The sequence below is a fragment of the Panthera tigris genome, chromosome E3 (genome assembly GCF_018350195.1).
Source record: "Panthera tigris isolate Pti1 chromosome E3, P.tigris_Pti1_mat1.1, whole genome shotgun sequence".
Taxonomy (NCBI): Eukaryota; Metazoa; Chordata; class Mammalia; order Carnivora; family Felidae; genus Panthera; species Panthera tigris.
Window position 1 is genome coordinate 5,265,349 of NC_056675.1, and position 18,172 is coordinate 5,283,520.

General features: G+C 45.6%; 2 protein-coding genes across 11 annotated transcripts in view; one reads left to right on the top strand and one right to left on the bottom strand.

Annotated features, from left to right (window-relative positions):
* On the bottom strand, positions 1–7,780 carry AIMP2 (aminoacyl tRNA synthetase complex interacting multifunctional protein 2). 9 transcript variants are annotated; one of them, XM_042971935.1, is made up of 5 exons: positions 7,275–7,344; positions 6,584–6,648; positions 3,841–4,047; positions 1,347–1,578; positions 1–522 (listed from the first exon to the last, which is right to left on the bottom strand). In XM_042971935.1, the coding sequence occupies exons 2-5, from the start codon at positions 6,593–6,595 to the stop codon at positions 134–136; spliced, it is 840 nt and encodes a 279-aa protein (XP_042827869.1). In that variant the 5' UTR covers positions 6,596–6,648; positions 7,275–7,344; the 3' UTR covers positions 1–133. The 9 variants fall into 9 exon arrangements, with proteins under 9 accessions (XP_042827869.1, XP_042827873.1, XP_042827870.1 ...); XM_042971939.1 differs by lacking the exon at positions 7,275–7,344 and adding an exon at positions 6,816–6,900 and having other exon boundaries at positions 3,841–3,971; XM_042971936.1 differs by lacking the exon at positions 7,275–7,344 and adding an exon at positions 6,816–6,891.
* Positions 7,677–18,172, top strand: part of PMS2 (PMS1 homolog 2, mismatch repair system component) — a 27,621-nt gene continuing 17,125 nt past the window's right edge. The window contains exons 1-7 of one of the 2 annotated variants that reach the window (XM_007081103.3): positions 7,677–8,011; positions 9,885–10,024; positions 10,894–10,980; positions 11,408–11,510; positions 12,246–12,429; positions 15,420–15,587; positions 16,613–16,710. In XM_007081103.3, coding sequence (XP_007081165.2) covers positions 7,989–8,011; positions 9,885–10,024; positions 10,894–10,980; positions 11,408–11,510; positions 12,246–12,429; positions 15,420–15,587; positions 16,613–16,710 — 803 coding nt within the window. In that variant the 5' untranslated portion in view covers positions 7,677–7,988. Of the gene's footprint in view, positions 8,012–8,634; positions 10,025–10,893; positions 10,981–11,407; positions 11,511–12,245; positions 12,430–15,419; positions 15,588–16,612; positions 16,711–18,172 lie in introns of those variants that run through there. The other variant, XM_007081102.3, reaches the window with a different exon arrangement.

Here is an 18,172-nt window from a genome sequence, read left to right on the forward strand (position 1 = left end):
TAAATTATGATACCTTTATTCATTCTAGACAACTGGACTAAGCAGACTTTGATTTTAGTAGTACAAGTCCTTTACCCCCAACAGGCAGGAAACAGCACCATTCATGAAGTCAGCCTTTTACAGGTTCCGAAATTCACTGAAGGAGCTTGAGCGCAGTGTTGAAGGGGGCCAGGTTCTCACACGCCCTCATCCACTTCTGCACGTTGGCCGGCACTGTCATGCTGCCGCCTCCCGTCTGCTGGAGCACAGACCACAGCACCACATCTGCCACAGTGAGTTCATTCCCAACCAGCCAGGGGCTCTTGCCAAGAGCTGAGTTCATGGAGCGGAACACAGCGGCTTTTTCTTTACTGCTTCCCTCTTTTAGCTGAAAAACCGCTATATCTACCCAGCTATCTATGAGGGTTAAATTCACAGCATTCTGCTTCTGGCCAAACAGAGAGAACAGAAACCGGGCGATGTTCCCTTCTCCTTCGATGGGACACATCGTTTGGACGCTGAACTTCATTTGCGTCTTCGGCACTGAAGGGAGAAAAGCACACCACATAATGGCCATGAGGAGCCTTCAGAAGGAAGTGCCTGAACGATGGGGAAGGGGATTTCCCAGTTGTGAACTGGTGGCAAGGGAAAGGGGTTTCAAGATCACGATTTTAGCCTGTCTCCAAAAAGTGCATTTTTCAAGAGAGTTTAAACCGGATGGGTAGAGAACGTAAACTCTTTTGAAAGAGTAAGCGTTTCTGGTATTTGATTATGATGGTTTTCAAGCTAGAAAGGCCCTCAGACCATCTACTCCAACCCCTGTGCCTAACAATTTGCAGGATGAGGACTGGTCACCAGGAGTCCCACGTGCCATGCTGGGAGCTCCGTCTACCTTCACGAGGGCTCCTTATGGGTTGCTGAGGCGGCGGGGGGGGGGGGTTCTGGATGAACGGTGCTCACTCCCCTACCATATAAACGTAACCAGGAGAGGCATACATCAGAGGGACAGCGAAGAAAGGACAGCCTGCCACCCTTTCCAGGCTATTTGAAAAGATAACACTGATGTCCCTGTAATACGTCTGGAAATGGGAGGTCAAGGTGGCCAAGACTGCCCTTTCTCTCCTGCTCTAGCTGATCAGACAGGATCCTCCCTAAAATGGCTGTCAGAGACGCTAACCTTCCTAGAGGAAGGAGAACATCTTTGCCTCAAGGTTCATCTGTGCTCCTTTTCTAGAACTACCTGACATGCTTTCTAGACTTTGAGAGAATTTGACCTGATAGCAAGTCACGGTCCTGGCCCCTTAGGAAAGGCACGGTGCACGGCTCAGTCCAGGGCGCGTGAGCCCAGCCCAGGGCCCTCTGCTTACCATTCTTCCAAATTAGAGTAAAACCCAGCTGATACTCGTGACGGGGCTGTTTTTTGGTCTGGTCGCCAAAGCACTTGAGGAGGTTTTCTGGCACACTCTTAACTGCAGAGTGCGTGTGAACGGTGGACAGGACCCTGTAGTGGTCACACAGGAGCCTGTGCAGCACGAGCAGGGACAGGGGAGGGGAGGCAGGGTTTGCGTTGATCACGATGTCTTTCAGCGCCCCATAATCCTGCGGGAGAAACCCAAACATGAGGAACGTTAACAGCAACTTGATTGTATATAATTGTACCAGGTGCCGTTCTTAGGGCCTGACCAGGGTTATTTAACTGGGTCCTCGACGCCCATGAAGAAGGTCCTGCTCTCACCCCATCTCACAGCTGAGGAAGCTAGTTCTGGGGGGCAGATGACCCGCCAGGCCCACAGCTCAGTAAGAAGTGGAGCAGGGATGGGAGCCGACTGCAGCCCCTTCACCTCTGCGCTGCTGGCCCTCGACACCGTGAAATCAGGAAAACAACACGTGAAGAATGACACCACTGGGGCAGCAGGGTGGCTCCGTTGGTTGAGCACGTGGCTCATGATTTTGGCTCAGGTTGTGATCCTGCAGTTGGTGGGACTGAGTCCCACATCAGGCTCTGCACTGACTGTGCAGAGCCTGCTTGGGATTCCCTCTCTCCCTCTCTCTGCCCCTGCCCTGCCTGTGGGCGTGCTCTCAAAATAAATACAGGTAAAAAAAATAATGGCACTACTATTTGTTCCTAAGTTATTGAGGAACCCCCCCCACACACACAATTACTCCATTTACTGAATCTTTCCAACACCAGACCACCTGACAGGACAGTTTCTATGTCAATTTGTGTGTGAGTTACGTGTCAATAGCAAGTCCCCTGAAAAAGGGCACGGTTCCAAATGTCCTTGGTGATGGCAAGTGGGCAAAATCTAGAAAACTAGGTGTCAGCTGAAGCGCTATGAAATGCTAAAATGTACTGCTCTTTTAGATGCAGACTTTATGCATTCGTTTTAATTTTCTTTTTGAGAGCGAGAGAATGGGCACATGTGTGCAGGAGGGGCAGAGAGAGGGAGAGGGAATCCCAAGCAGGCTCCACATCCAGTGCCTTGGAGCCCTAAATGGGGCTCGATTTCATGATCGTGAGATCGTGAGCTGAGCCGAAATCAAGGGTCAGAAGCTTAAGCAACTGAGCCACCCAGACGCCCCTCCCTCCTTTTTTATTTTAGAGAGAGTGGGCACAAGCGGGGCAGAGGGAGAGAGAGAGATATTCTTAAGCAGGATCCAAAAAGCACAGAGCCAAATGCAGGGCTCGATCCCACGACCCTGGGATCCTAACCTGAGCCAAACTCAAAAGCTGCACACTCAACAGACTGAACCACCTAGGAGGCCCATGTTATAATGAATGAACTCTTATAACACTCTGGAGGCCAAGTTCCTCGGCTTTCTGTACGCAGCCTGCCACAATCTGGCCAAGAGTCTTGCCCCTCCTGACCGAAGCCTGTCACGTCAACCTACGACGAATGCGCTGCAATTCTCTGAACAGCATCACTTGACGCTGTGCCTTCTGAGGTAACAAAATTCATCTTACGCACCATGTGCCCTGGGAAGCCTTCCCAGCACCCTGACGCACTGGCACAGCTGTGTGTGATCGCCCACTCATCAACCCGACTGGCTCCCTGAGGAGCCTGGCTGGGTCTCTGGATGCTCAGTGCAGGCAGACATACCGGATGAGGAAAGAACCTGCGCGCAGAGGTCCTGAGTTACCGGGACACGCTGCGACCACACCTCCACGTGTTCACGCTTCCCCGAGAGCTCCACGTCGATCACCGATTCCAGAGGACGGGATTAGCAGAGGTTCTTGGGACACCCTTTTTGTGCCCTCAATAAACACCACTTCGAAATGAGATTCTTTCTCTGCATATCAGACTGTCACCTAAGCTAGCTAAATCCTGCAGACTGATCACTAAAGGCGGTGCACGCAACTTAATTCTAAGACCGCAAACTGAATGTAACAAAAGACACTTGGCATGTGAGACAGGGGCTGGGCAGCCGACACTCTGAAGTCCAGGCTGCTGTCAGGGTCAGGATGGACTTACGTGAACCGGAGAAATGCTCAGGTGACCTAAGGTCTGTTTCTCCAGGCTCGGAGGCCGTGAATGACACCCACCTCCGGCCTGCGTCACACGTGGCATGGAATGGCGGGAGCTGTGACCGGACTCCTTTCCTTGCCTAAGGATGTTCCCAGCTCTTCTCCACCGGGTCTGATAAGTCAAGCAGCTTTAGTGCTTGCTCTGGCTTTACTCATAGCTCACGAATCTTGGTTTGTGCACAGGCACAATCATTGAGGGGAGAAAAAAAAGAACATGCTCCTTGTACCCACCTCTGAGAACTGGAAAGCCAAAGCTTGAATCACACGAGCACAACTTTCTGGCGCTCACAGCAGCCGAGCATGCTGATGTTCTTTAGCTCTCCAGGTGAACTTACCTTTCCAAGCACTGAGTTTAAGTCCAACGCGCTGGTCGAGAAAGCAGCGGGCTCGTCAGCTTGGATTATGTTGGTTACGTCCACGTCTGCGTCTGGTGTCTGAATCATCTTCGAGAGGCCGTCAACTGCAGCTTTCAATTCATAGAGACGTTTTAGAATATCATCTTGGCGGGACTCAAGGGCTTGAAGAGATGGGTCGGACTCTTCCTAAACAAACCAACATCAACACGTTCATCTCCTCTAATGTCACAGCAGCATTTACATTTGATCCTTTGTCTTCTGCTGAGTTCCATGAATTCATCAATACCCACCCCCCACCTCTGAAAAGAATTAAAATGAAGTAGCAGAATCATCTCATTTTCCAATAGGTCCTGCAAACCGATCCACAGAGGCTTCAAAACAAATAAAGAATGTGACTGAAAGCCATTCTGAAATTGTAGGACTATTTCAGGTAATTTAAGAACAGGAGAATGATGGATGAACATAAATCTTATTTCTTTATTCTCAGTATCAAATTAGTTCAAAATACTTTGCTTCCACAAACAGAAAAAGATGGGGGGGGGGGCAATGAGAACGTAACTGAGAAATTTATACAAATAGGAGAGAAAATGGGGCAGAAGCAGGCTCACCACAAAGTGTCATTGGCTTGGAAAGGTATGTCCATGGAGTCAGATGATCTATTCCCCACATCGTTCTTAAGGCAATGCTGGCACTCTCTTAGAGTCATCCAGAACTTTTTCACACTAACATCCTTTACTCACTGAATCTCTGCATTCTTCTTGCCTGGTATAGTCACTGCTACACAGTGAGTAACCAATAACATTCACTGAGGAATAAATCTCAAACCTCTACAGGCTTACTTTAAAAAGCACTAACAACCCTCTCAATAAAGTCACATCGTACAACCTATTTCCAGATTCACGAGCTCTCATAACGGATAATCCATTTTGAGCTGAGAGAAGAGTATGTTAAGCAAGAAGAAAATGCTCGCAACTAGAAAGAATAGTCAATACGGCAGTGACCTTGACGTGACTGTAAACGTGCACTCACGATGCACTGTATTTTGTGTGCTGGTAAGCCTGATGTTCTCAGGAACTTTTCTTCCTCGCACAGCCACTCATAACACTGCCCTCGCACAGATCTAGTTCATCACCAGGTGAGGTCCATTTCCTGGAGTCCATCGGCTTCTAAGCTTTCCTCAGCTGTCACTGCCCAAGTTGAAGACACCACTTTTCACCTAGCCTGCTTCCACTGGTCACCTTGCTCCCACTGGGGTCACCTTTCCAATCCGTCCCTAAGATGGCAGAGAGATTAAAACAAATGTTGATCCTGTCACCCCACCTCCATGTTAACCTCTTAGGCTCTTTGCCTAAAAAACAAAGCCCTTAAGAAACGGTCTGCATTGGAGCATCTGGGTGGGTCAGTCGGTTGAGCGTCCGACTCCAGCTCAGGTCATGGTCTCACGCTTCATGAGTTCGAGACCTGCATCAGGCTTACTGCCATCACTGAAGAGCCCGCTTTGGAACCTCTGTCCCTCTCAAAAATAAACATTAAGAAAGAGAGAGACAGAGAAAGCAAGCAAGCCAGCCAGCCTGTCTGACTTGTCCTCTGGGTACTTCTCACATATCGCTCCCCTTGGAGCTGTGCTCTACGTATGCTGCCCTTCGGGTCCCTAAAACACACCATGTCCCCACCTACCACAGGGCTCTTATTTATCCTGTTCCCTCTATCTGCAACACTCCTCTCTCTTCTCCTAGACCTTAATCTGCACTTTCTCGCCTCCCCTAGCCTGCCACTCTGGTTTAAGCTCCAACAGCAAAGAAACGTAAGATAATTGGCTTGCGGGTGGAGCAAAGAAGAACAAAGACTTCAGTGTGCCAATTAAATAATTAGGGGCTGACTAGAAAGAAGTCTGAATTCAAGATGTGTGACAGGCACGGCAACTCCTGTGTAACGTCCTTGTGTTCTTCAATGATAGTCCTCGAGTGCTCTCCCAGTTTCTTTTAATCAGCTTTATTGGTGCACTGTGTGTGCACAATCGTGCTCCTTTCTACACATGGCAGCAGGGTGTCCCTGACGAGCCAGGGCAGAGAAGCACCTATTGTGTTCACCGCGCCAGTCAAGTCAACACACCGAAGATGGTCCAAAGACTGACTGGGAGCCCCACTCAGCTTGATTTCACGCCTCCTGGGGTGAGGAATGAGGAAGTGCTCACAATCTGCTTTACCTGTGCTGTTTTGCTGGCCAGTGGCTTGTTTTCCCGCTCGGATTAGCCTGTGACTCGGCATGTCATGTTTATCTGTTTTATTTTAGATGTATTTTAGAAGCGGTTTATTCTTTGTGTTGCTCCCGTTTACCTTGGAGATGCTTGATTTCTAATTCTCTGTCTACACTGTTGTCCTGAGTTTAAGAAGTGGGGCTGGCTGGCTTCTAAGTTAGAGGTTCACAGTTAAAAGTCCAAGGAAGTTAAGCAGCACACCAAGAAGAAAAAAAAAAAAAAAGACTTGGTCTCACATGAGACAGTGGCACTCCCAACTCTGGGTCTGGGTTTTGTTTTTAATTCCCTGTGACTGTCCTGTGTCCGGTGACGGGCATTGGATCATGGTGCTATTTCTGTCCTAGCTCCCTAGTGAGACAACTGTGTCACCATTTTCCAGCTGACCTAACCACCCGCCTTCCAATCTAGGCAGAAGGCTATTAAAACAAACTGAAGGATAACTCTCACCGGGAGAACAAAAGTTACCTGTTCACTCATCTTCAGTCAGAATGGAGAGAAGGTGTCTCCTGTTGGAAACCTAAGAAGTGTATCTGCGGCCCATAAAAAAACAAAACAAAAGACACGAAAGGCTTGGGCAGAGGCTTTGGAAAAGAGACCACTAGAATGGCCAGCCCTCAGGAAAAGAAGGGCGCTCCACTGATCCAGAAATTTGGAAAACCCGAACCGAAAGGACACCAGGCTCCCGCGGTCCACCCACCCGCGCTGGGGAGGGTGCCAGCGCCAGGAGCTCCGGGCCCACCGCCGGGGCGCACACGCCGCTTAGGGAGGCGTTGCATCCGGTGCCGGTGCAGGCGGTCCAGTCCCAGGGCGAGCACGCACACCCCAGGCCTGCTCGCGCGCGACAGCGGCCGCTGCGGCCCCGCTGCCCGCGATCCCGAGGCAAGCCTGCGGGAGGCAGCACGACAGCGACGCGGCGGCTTGGGGACGCAGGCTTAGGGCGCAGGGACCGCGGAAGTCGGGCCCTGGGGGCGCTGACAACGTTAACCAGGGTGGCGGGGACACCGGGGTTCGCCTAAGGATTCCTCAAAATTAACATCTACGTGCTCCTCACTTTGCTGTGGCCAAAATTTGGTAACAAAAAACCTTACGTAGCCATAAGCGGGAAAAAGAGATACAAGAGGATTAGAGCTTTTAATAGACAAAAGCAGGTACAGACAACTGGCGGGAGCGTGAAGCCGGGCCTCCACCACTCCCCACTGCAGCTTGTCGGATCTCAGGGCTCCAGCCGGAGGAGACCCGACCCTTAGCCCCTCACCCCCGACTGACCCGGCCAAGGCGCCTGCGCACTGGGCGGAAGACCCGGGGATGTGACTTCGCGCTTGCGCACTGCAACAGGGTGGAAAACGTACGCACAGGGCGGGTGGGGGCGGGGAGGGACGCGCGCTCCTACCTGCACGTGGCCTGAGTCCGGCGCTGGACTGCCGGTTCTGCCGTGCACGTTGGGGAGCCGGTACATGCAGGTGGGAAGCTCTACACGGAGAGATGCGCTGCCCTCGTGATAGGGCTTTACCTGGTACATCGGCATCGTGGGAACCAAAGGACGGAAAGTGGCAGATGAGGGACACGAACGCTGAGAAACCGTCCGAGACGACGACAGACTGCGGCCACGTCCTTTCCGATCCGGCTGCGGCCTTTCGGGAAAGCGCAGTCCGTATGGTCTAATTGGCCCGCGCCCTCTTACGTCACGGCCTCGACCTTTTACACAACCAATCGGCAAGAAGGAGGTGTGGGAATCGTCGGCTGCCCCATCCGGAAGGGGCGGGGCACAGTGTCGGAAGCGGCCAATGGGCAGCCGGGAGGCCGAGCCTCCGTGGGAGCGGCGGCGGCGGGAACTGTCCCGAGTCCCGGAGGTGGGTCACATTCTGGATCCATGGAGCTAGCCGAAGGGCCAAGGTGAGAGGTGCTTGCAGTGTCCCCTCGCGGTCGCTCTCCCTGAGGTCCACGGCGTTCCAGATTCCTGGAATGGAATGGAAGGAGGACGCAGCGTTGGGCGAGCCGGCGCGGAGGCCCCGGAGCGAGCCCCCCTACCTGCTGCCCTTTGGGCTCGGCGGGAGCATCCGGTCGGCTCCCTGCAGACTCTGCTCGGACGCCGCCACACGTCCATGGACTGGAAGCCGGAGCACGAAGTGCCTGGAGACTGAATTCATTTTTTCTCTGCCTGGTTTCTTTCTTTTCTTTTTTTGAAAATTGAGGTTATTTTGGGGAGGCTTCAAGGCAAATGCTAATTTGCATAGCCGCACCGTTTTTGAAAATGCAGAACTTTTGTATCTCTTCGAGTATGTCATTGCTGGTTAGTCAACTGCATGCAGTTCAGAGCGGCGAATCGTCAGCTAGCACTGTTGAATTCAGTGTCAGCTTCCTGAACCCAGATTCGCGGTCTGTGTTTAAATGTTTCATCCCCAGTCCTCAAAATAAATATCAGAAGTGGACTTGTTAGCCTATGGTGTGTTGCCAAATAAATAAGTTTAAGAGATACTTCCTTTCCATTTTATATTGTCATCTGCAGTTTCCACATTTAAGAGAAACCTGAGCGAAATTTTTTTCAAGGTAGAATGAAGAGTAAAGATGTTTGTTCCCTTTATCTTGTAAGAGTTTATCGAAGGTCTGCTGTGTGTTAGATGCTGTGGGAGAAGACCCAGATATTTCTCTCCCATGGAGGCTTCTGGGTTCTGTTACATCCACATTATCAATTAAACTGCTTAGGAGAAATTGCTAAATCAATGAACATAAGGAGTACGTTCTTGGGATGACAGGAATTTGCCAGGCAGAGGAGGAAGAGGGGAGCAGTCTAGACCAAAAGATTCGTATGTGTGTCTAAAACAGCTTGTGATATTCAGGAAACAGTTTGCTATTACTAGAATGTAAGGGAGTTGGTGAAGGGAGAGGGTTGGAGAGAATGAGAGAAAAGTAGACTGGGGTCCAGTTAGGACTAGATTTTAAACTTAATATAGGAGACAGTGGGACACTAGTAGATTTAAAAAAAATTTTTTTTCCTAAAGTTTATGTATTTTTTTTTAGCAATCTGTATGCCCAAGGTGGGACTTGAACCCAGGACCACAAGATCAGAAGTCCCATGCACCTCCGACTGAGCCAGCCAGGTGCCCCAACAGTAGTAGATTTTTCAGCAGAGAAATTATTTGGCCAGATTAATGATTTTTAAGTTGATTGTTTCATGGAAGGTGGATTGGAGTAGGGAGAAAGTGGAAACAGATTGGTTGGGAAACTCTTAAAGCAAGTATAGCAAGAACTTTGGGGGGGGGGGGTCTTTGCTAAGGCAGCAGCAAGCAGCCTGGATTGGGAGCGGAGATTCAAAGGCTTCTTTTGGGAGTAGTAATAGAACCAGTACCCAGTTTCTAAGATGGTTTTGATTTTAACATAAACGCTGTGTATTTCCCACCATACTTGTGGTTTTTCAAACCGTGTGAGAAATGTTGTTTTCACTTTTCAGAAGAAGATCCCATTGTTGCCAAAGATTATTGACCTGTAGGTTTAAGGGTACATGTGTCTCCTCCGTGTAGATCCTAGTATAATAAATTTCTAAATACCCATTACATTTGAAGTATCTATTCAGATTTTTTGACAAATGTGTAAGGATCATAGAACAACGTTTATATTTAAGAATATGATCAAGGGATATGTTAATATAATAAATGAACATGTTAGATACATTGACTATTAACAGAGATGAATCATTTCCCGCAGTTAAAACCAGGATGAAAATACATAAATGCATGCTTGCTTTGTTTCTTGTAACTGGTGTCTTTAGTACAGAACTTGCTAAGGCCATCAAGCCTATCGATCGGAGGTCAGTCCATCAGATTTGTTCTGGACAAGTAGTACTGAGTCTAAGTACTGCTGTGAAGGAGTTGGTAGAAAATAGTGTGGATGCCGGTGCCACTAATATTGGTAAGTTTAGAAGAGTTTTAAGCCACAGGAAATAATCAGTTTATACTGTATTATTCAAGAAACATTTGTGATTGTAATAAGACAACCAGATGTTGATATACTGAGAAATTACTATGTTTTAAACTTAAATTTAGCATCTTTTATGTGCCTAGGTAGGCAGTAATAATAAAAGCAGTTAACTTTTATTGTGTTCTTACTAGTGCCACACAGCTGTTTCTAATCTGCCGAATAACCGTATGAGAATAGGAATTATTATCACTACTGTATTCATTTTATAGAACAGAAAATGAAGGCACGGGAATTTACTTTGAGGTCATAGAGCTAGGAAAATGTGATTCCAGGAAGTCTGATTGCCGAGCCTTTTTTCCGTAATGACTCTTGAAATTATCCTTTTGTTTTTTTTTTTTTTTTTAAATTTTTTTTTTCAACGTTTATTGATTTTTGGGACAGAGAGAGACAGAGCATGAACGGGGGAGGGACAGAGAGAGAGGGAGACACAGAATCGGAAACAGGCTCCAGGCTCTGAGCCATCAGCCCAGAGCCTGACGCGGGGCTCAAACTCACGGACCGTGAGATCATGACCTGGCTGAAGTCGGACGCTTAACCGACTGCGCCACCCAGGCGCCCCTGAAATTATCCTTTTGAAAGAAAGGTAGAAAGGAAGGAAAGAAAGAAAAGAGAAAACTATTTTATCTGGGTTAGTAAATTGCCAAGAAGTCCTTTTAAAGAAAATGAAATACACAAAATGACAGTAGTACATTTAAGTAAGTGTAATTATGACTCTAATTTGTATTACATAAGTTGTAAGTAATGTGAGTATAAAGGCTTTTTTACATGGATCAAATTAATTAATTTGTTAAACTTTTTAGATCTAAGGCTCAAAGACTATGGGGTGGATCTCATTGAAGTTTCAGACAATGGATGTGGGGTAGAAGAAGAAAACTTTGAAGGCTTAAGTAAGTGGAGTTTTTCTAATCTTTTTTTCTTTCTTTCTTTTCTTTTTTTTTTTTTTCAGTGTTTTACTTATGTTTTGAGAGAGAGACAGAGTACGCGTGGGGAGGGGCAGAGAGAGAGAGGGAGACACAGAATCAAAGCAGGCTCCTGGCTCCGAGCTGTCAGCACAGAGCCCGACACGGGGCTCGAACTCACGAGATGTGAGATCGTGACCTGAGCTGGAGTTTGATGCTTAACGGACAAGGCACCCAGGTGCCTCTAGTCCTATTTTTAAATATTTGAGCAAAATGTTTCCAAACTTTGAGTAACACTGTCTTAGGAAACACAAAAACAGCTTTTTAAAACCAGTTGCTTTGGTAGGTGTGGTATTTATTCAGGGGTATATATCCCTCGAAATATTTTTGGTCTTACTGTGTACCTCTCTTTCAGCTCTGAAACATCACACTTCTAAGATTCAAGACTTTGGTGACCTAACTCAGGTTGAAACTTTTGGCTTTCGGGGGGAAGCTCTGAGTTCACTTTGTGCACTGAGGTGATAACAATATTTTTATCCACTAACTTGACCCCTTACGAAAATCTCTCTGAACCTGAAAACGTGGGGTTAGAATCATTGTTGTTTATACTTCTCCGTCCTGAGTGTCTCAACTTCAAACTTCCACATTTTTTTTATCTTACTGCCAATCTAAGTGGTAATACTTCCGAAACGTAAGCAATGAAATGAAATAGTATTGTAAAAGAATTATTACCCTTGTTAAAGCAGTAACTTCTCAATTTTAAAATGGCACGTAGATAATAAGTTACAGATGTGTTGGTTTTGATTTATTTCAGTGTTTAGGAAAAAATTTAACCGAAATACTTATCATATATAACAGAGTCTAGGTTTTTATGAATAATTACTTACGCATTGGAACTATAATATTTTTTGGATCCTTGTTAAAAGTTTTGTTAAACCAGTAGGAATAAAACTGAGAAATAAATCTTTATTTGTTAATATGTAAGCTGTGAGACCTTTTATTTTGCCGTTTAACCATAAAAACAAGTATCAAAGCTTTTATCAAAACAAAGCATTTATAGAACTCTCTGTCTTACTATTAGGGCCAAGATTTAGATTCTATGATGACCCCTCACCCATATAAACGTTCTCGATGATCTCAGAGGGATCAGCATTTTTTCAGGAGAGGTTTTAGAGAACAGAAGTGGGAGAATGAGCATGTGATGTCCAGCACCTGTCAGTGTCTGACCGTGTCGCACCTGCTCTCTCTCACAGCGATGTGACTATTTCTACCTGCCACGCATCCGCGAAGGTCGGGACTCGGCTTGCGTTTGATCACAATGGGAAGATCGTCCAGAAAACCCCCCACCCACGACCCAGAGGGACAACGGTCAGTGTGCAGCAGCTGTTTTATACACTCCCTGTGCGCCATAAGGAGTTTCAAAGGAATATTAAAAAGGTACGTTAGGGGCATCTGGGTGGCCCAGTCGGTTAAGCGTCTGACTTGGGCTCAGGTCACACTCCCGCGGTTCATGAGTTCGAGCCCCACGTCAAGCTCTGTGCTGACAGCTTGGAGCCTGGAGCCTGCTTCGGATTCTGTGTCTCCCTCTCTCTCTGCCCCTCCCTTGTTCGCGCTCTCTTTCTCTTTCTCGCAAAGATAGATGAACATTAAAAAAAGAAAAATGTACAGTAAACTCAGAACCCCAGCCTCTGAGAGCATTGATACACATGTAGTGAGACATCTACCACACTAATGTGCACTGAAATTAACTCTTCAGATGATTCTCTTCCCTGAGTTTTTTGGGGCGTGCTTAGTTTGTCTTTTCCTGACCGAAGACTGAGCTTGAGGTTGATGTGTCCTCTCTTTTTTTCTTGAAAAAAAAGAAAAGTCATTAAATCATATTTATTAGGTGTTCTAACATGGGAATGAATTCTTTAAGAAGTAACCTTTTTCATTCTGTCTGTAGCTTTTTTTTAAATTTTTTTAACTTATTATTTTTTTTTTTTTTTTGAGACAGAGAGATAGAGCATGAACGGGGGAGGGGCAGAGAGAGAGGGAGACACAGAATCGGAAGCAGGCTCCAGGCTCTGAGCCATCAGCCCAGAGCCCGACGCGGGGCTCGAACCCACAGACCGCGAGATTGTGACCTGAGCTGAAGTCGGACGCTTAACCGACTGAGCCACCCAGGCGCCCCCTGTCTGTAGTTTTTAATAAGATGTTTTTCTTGGTTTCCTGAAAAATGAAGCGTTACAACTTTTATGAATTTGAATGGAAATGAAATAAATATATCAATTGTGCTTAAAAAGCAGTTCTAGGGGCGCCTGGGTGGTTCAATGGGTTAGGCGTCCGACTTCGGCTCAGGTCATGATCTCACAGCCCATAAATTCAAGGCCCATAAGTTGGAGCCCCGCGTCGGACTCAGAGCCTGGAGCCTACTGCGGATTCTGTGGGTCTGCCTCTCTCTGCCGCTCCCCCACTTGCTCTCTCGCTCTCTCTTTCAAAAATAAATAAACATCAAAAAGAAAGCAGTTCTAAACTGTGCATACGTGTATTTATGTGTGTCTGCGTGTATACATGTAATCATATAGTTTTGTAAAAGCAAACCAGCTAGCCAAAATATGCATAGGAAGAAGGCTGGAAGGGAAGACATGTGATTGTTACCAGTGGTTATTGATGCATGTGCGATCACAGGTGCTTTTTGCTGTCTTCCTTGCACTTTTCTCTTTTGTGTATCTGTCTTTTTATAATCAAAAAGTTATTTAAATGGATGCAGCTAAACACTTTCTTGTACAGCAATTTGCACAAGTTATAGTGCAAATTTTACAAGAATGTATATTTACTGTGGATAAAACCATTTTTCATTTTTATTTAAAAATTAAAAATTTTGGGGTGCCTGGGTGGTTCAGTTGTTTAAGCATCTGACTTTGGCTCAGGTCATGATCTCTCAGTTCATGAGTTCGAGCCCCACATCAGGTTCTGTGCTGACAGCTCAGAGCCTGGAGCCTGCTTCGGATTCTGTGTCTCCCTCTCTCTCTGCCCCTACCCCGCTCGTGTTCTCTTTCTCTCTCAAAAATAAATAAACATTAAAAAAGTTTTAAAAACCAAAAAAAATTAAAATTTTTTTGTATAGAAAAAAGTTATTATTCATTTTTTATATCTCATGGTAAAAAAAATCAGTGCCTCAAAAACTATAGGAATAAAGAACTTATACTTGCTGGAAAAGACCCTTGTTAATAGTGTGATATATGTGTTTCCAGGCTCCTTTTAATTTCATGTATTTACAAATCTTGAGAAAAAAAATTCAAGATAAATTAATATAAGGAAATGAAACAATACAGAATATAAAGATGTAAGTAATACAGGATTATATGTAGTAGAAAGTTGAGATTGTGTCCGTCTGCCTCCCAGAGTTTGGTGTATATCCTTTAGACTGATATACAGGTGGAACCTTTATTCCATAGAATGGAGAATAAAATCCGATCTTTGATTTTCTTTTGTAAAGGTTTTTATTTATTTATTTTTTTAATGCATACGTTTTATTTTTTTCTTAACAATTAGGATCACATTATACGTTAACAGTTCTATAACTTGACCGTTTCTATAGTATGTCATAGGTATCTTTCTTGATCGTGTATCTTTTTTGGCTGACTCGTTACTTTATTCTCTATCATTCTGCCATTATATGCATATACCATAATTTATTAACTCCTTGTTGATGGTAGCTTAGGTTCTTTTTAATTTTTCACAATTACAGGGGCACCTGGGTGGCTTAGTCAGTTAAACGTCTGACTCTTGGTTTCAGCTCAGGTCATGATCTCACAGTTTGTGAGTTCAAGCCCTGTATTGGGCTCTGCACTGATGGTGTGGAGCCTGATTGGGATTTTCTCTCTCTCTCTCTCTCTTTCTCTCTCTCTCTCTTTCTTTCTTTCTCTCCCTCTCTTTCTCTCTCTCTGTCTCAAAAAATAAACATAAAAACATTTTTTAATGAGAAAAAAAAAGTTTGACCTAATTGACTCACTGTCTGATGAAATAACTTTTAAATAAACTTTTTTTCACAATTACAGATTGTTTCAGTGAACATTTTTGTAATATATCTTTGATTATTTGTGCCAGTCATTCTACAAGGATAAATTTATAAAGGAAGGATTACCAGGTCCAGTGGAATGCACTTTTTGATTTTTATAGCAGTGGGCGTGGACATCGTGGACACAAGAGAAGTATGGTTAGGAACCTAAGCCTCTTGAGCTCTCTCTTATACCACGTGTGAGGGTATACGTTGAATACAAAGGTATACATGCATAAAGGTATTCACAGCTCCTTCTGTCAGGAACAATTTTTCTTCTTTGTGCGCCGATATGAGAACCTTGAGTTGGATGTTTTAACTTGAACCATGTAGTTTTTGTAGGATTAAAGTAACGTCGGGTCTTGTATTTGTGTTTTTTAAACAGGAGTATGCCAGAATGGTCCAGGTCTTACAAGCATACTGTATCATTGCAGCAGGCATCCGTGTAAGTTGCAGCAATCAGGTTGGACAAGGAAAACGCCAGCCTGTGGTTTGCACAAGCGGAAGCTCCAGCATAAAGGAAAATATTGGATCTGTGTTTGGGCAGAAACAGGTAGTGGTGACCAGTTATTTAAAAAACATTTTATTCCTCTAGTAATTATGGCAGGTTTCCCTTGTCCTTTCCAAAGACGAGAGAAGGAAATCCAATAATTGATTTTTTTTTTTTAGGATTTTTATTTTATTTTATTTTTTATTTTTTTAAAGAGAGAGAGACAGATGGGGGGCGGAGAGCAGAGGTAGAGAGAAAGAGACTCTTTTTTTTTTTTTTTTAATTTTTTTAAATGTTTTTATTTATTTTTGAGACAGAGAGAGACAGAGCATGAACGGGGGAGGGGCAGAGAGAGAGGGAGACACAGAATCGGAAGCAGGCTCCAGGCTCTGAGCCATCAGCCCAGAGCCCGACGCGGGGCTTGAACTCACGGACTGCGAGATCGTGACCTGAGCTGAAGTCGGACGCCTAACCGACTGAGCCACCCAGGCGCCCCAGAAAGAGACTCTTAAGCAGGCTCTACACTCACCACTGAGCCTGACATGGGGCTCGATCCCACGACCATGAGATCATGACCTGAGCTGAAATCAAGAGGGACGCTTAACTGACTGAACTACCCAGGCACCCCTAAAGATTTTTATTTTTAAGTAAGCTTTATCCCCAACGTGGGACTCGAACTTAAAACCCTGAGATCAAGCGTCGACTGCTCTGTCGACTGAGCCAGCCAGGAGCCCCCAATAATTGATTTCTTAATTAGGTACTTACCACAAGAGTTAATGCTGAGAGCGGACAGATTTTTTTTATTTTATTCTTCCAGAGAATAAAACCCTCCTTTTACTCTGCATCTGAAAAAGGGTGTTGTGGGCAATGTATTGATTATGGATAAGTATGCGCTCAAGTGGTCCATCCTTCTGATAAAAAGATCAAAATTTCAGTTATGATCGCTGCCAGAATCAGCCACCGAGATTCCTTGTGCTCTTACTCTGAATGGCCTGACCAGGAAAAGCAAACACACAAAACCCTTCCTTTCTGAAATTAGGTTCATCCTGATTTTGTTAGGAATTAACTGTGAGTCTTGTCTCTTTTAGCTGCAAAGCCTCATTCCTTTTGTTCAGCTGCCCCCTAGTGACTCTGTGTGTGAAGAGTACGGGCTGAGCCACGGTGATGCTTTGCAGACTCTGTTTCGGTGAGTAGATTGCTGCCGGGAAAATTACAATCAAACATTTTGTCTGGGTTTTTTTGTATGTATGTATGTATGTATGTATGTATTTGTTTTGAGAGAGAGATAGCACAAGCAGGGGAGGGGCAGAAAGAGAGAGAGAGAGAGAGGGAATCCCCAGCAGGCTCTGTGCTGTCAGCGCAAAGTCTGAAGCAGGGCTCGAACTCACGAACCCATGAGGATCACGACCTGAGCCGAAATCAAGACACTCAACCAACCGACTGAGCCACCCAGGTGCCCCTGGAGGCTTTGTTTTTAAAGATCGTGATTTTAAGGTTTATAGTTTTTATATTCGTTGTAAAGTTATAGGCATTATTATTGCTGAGAAAGAGGATTTTTATAAAGGAGTCCGTTACTTAATTCGTTCAATATCCTGGGTCCCTGGTGCACTTGAGGGGATTTCCTACTGAATTCTTTGGTTTCCTATTGATTTCCTATTGAAACCTTTGTAGTAAGGACTCTGCTTAGTGACAAATTAAAATAATTTTTAATTTACGTATATGTTTTTCCTTATGGGGATTTGACAGAGTGGAATAGTGTTTCCTTTCATTCATGCCTTACCCAATATCTTGTCCACTGTCACTACTCTCAGGGTAAGAAAAATTGGCATTGCCCCTACTTGGGATTGGCCTTGTGATGGCCCACGCCTGCTCACTGTCTACTTGCCTCTGGCTCACATGCAGAGATTCATTTCTTTTGTGTGCACACCATTCTTACAGAGTGCAGAGTGCACATACCCCGGGTAGATCACAGGCAGAGGGAGCACTGTAATTTTTTTATTTTAGAGAGAAAGAGAGAGTGAGTGAGTTGGGGTGAGGGGCTGAGGGAGAGAGTGCAGCGCCCCAGCGCAGAGCCTGAGTCGGGGCTCTATCCCACAACCCTGGGATCATGACTGGAGCCTAAATCAAGAGTTGGGTGCTCAACCGACTGAGCCACCGGGTGCCCTGAGGAAGCTCTTTAACAATACCTTAGGAGATAGGAGTTTGCTGATGGAGAACAGATTGTCTTGTCTTTTTTTTTTTCTTTTCTTTTTTTACTTTAAAAATTTTTTTGAAGTTTATTTAGAGAGACCAAGAAAGTGAATGGGGAAGGGGCAGAGAGAGAGAGAGAGGGAGACATTGAATCCCAAGCAGGCTCCGCACTCAGTGCAGAGCCCGATGCAGGGCTTGAACCCACTAACCACGAGCTCTTGACCTGAGCTGAAATCAAGAGACGCTTAACCCACCGAGCCACCCAGGCGCCCCAAGGAGAACACATTCTAAAAGGACAGGGAGTGCGGGCAGAAATCCTGAATACAAGTAGTTGAGCTCCCTGGGCAGCTGGTGGGGACAGCTTGAAGATTCTAGAATGTGAGTTTTGGGTGAGACTCCTTCCTTGCATAGAGGCCAAGAATTTAATAGGGCAAGTGAGAGAAGAGCTGAAGCAAATC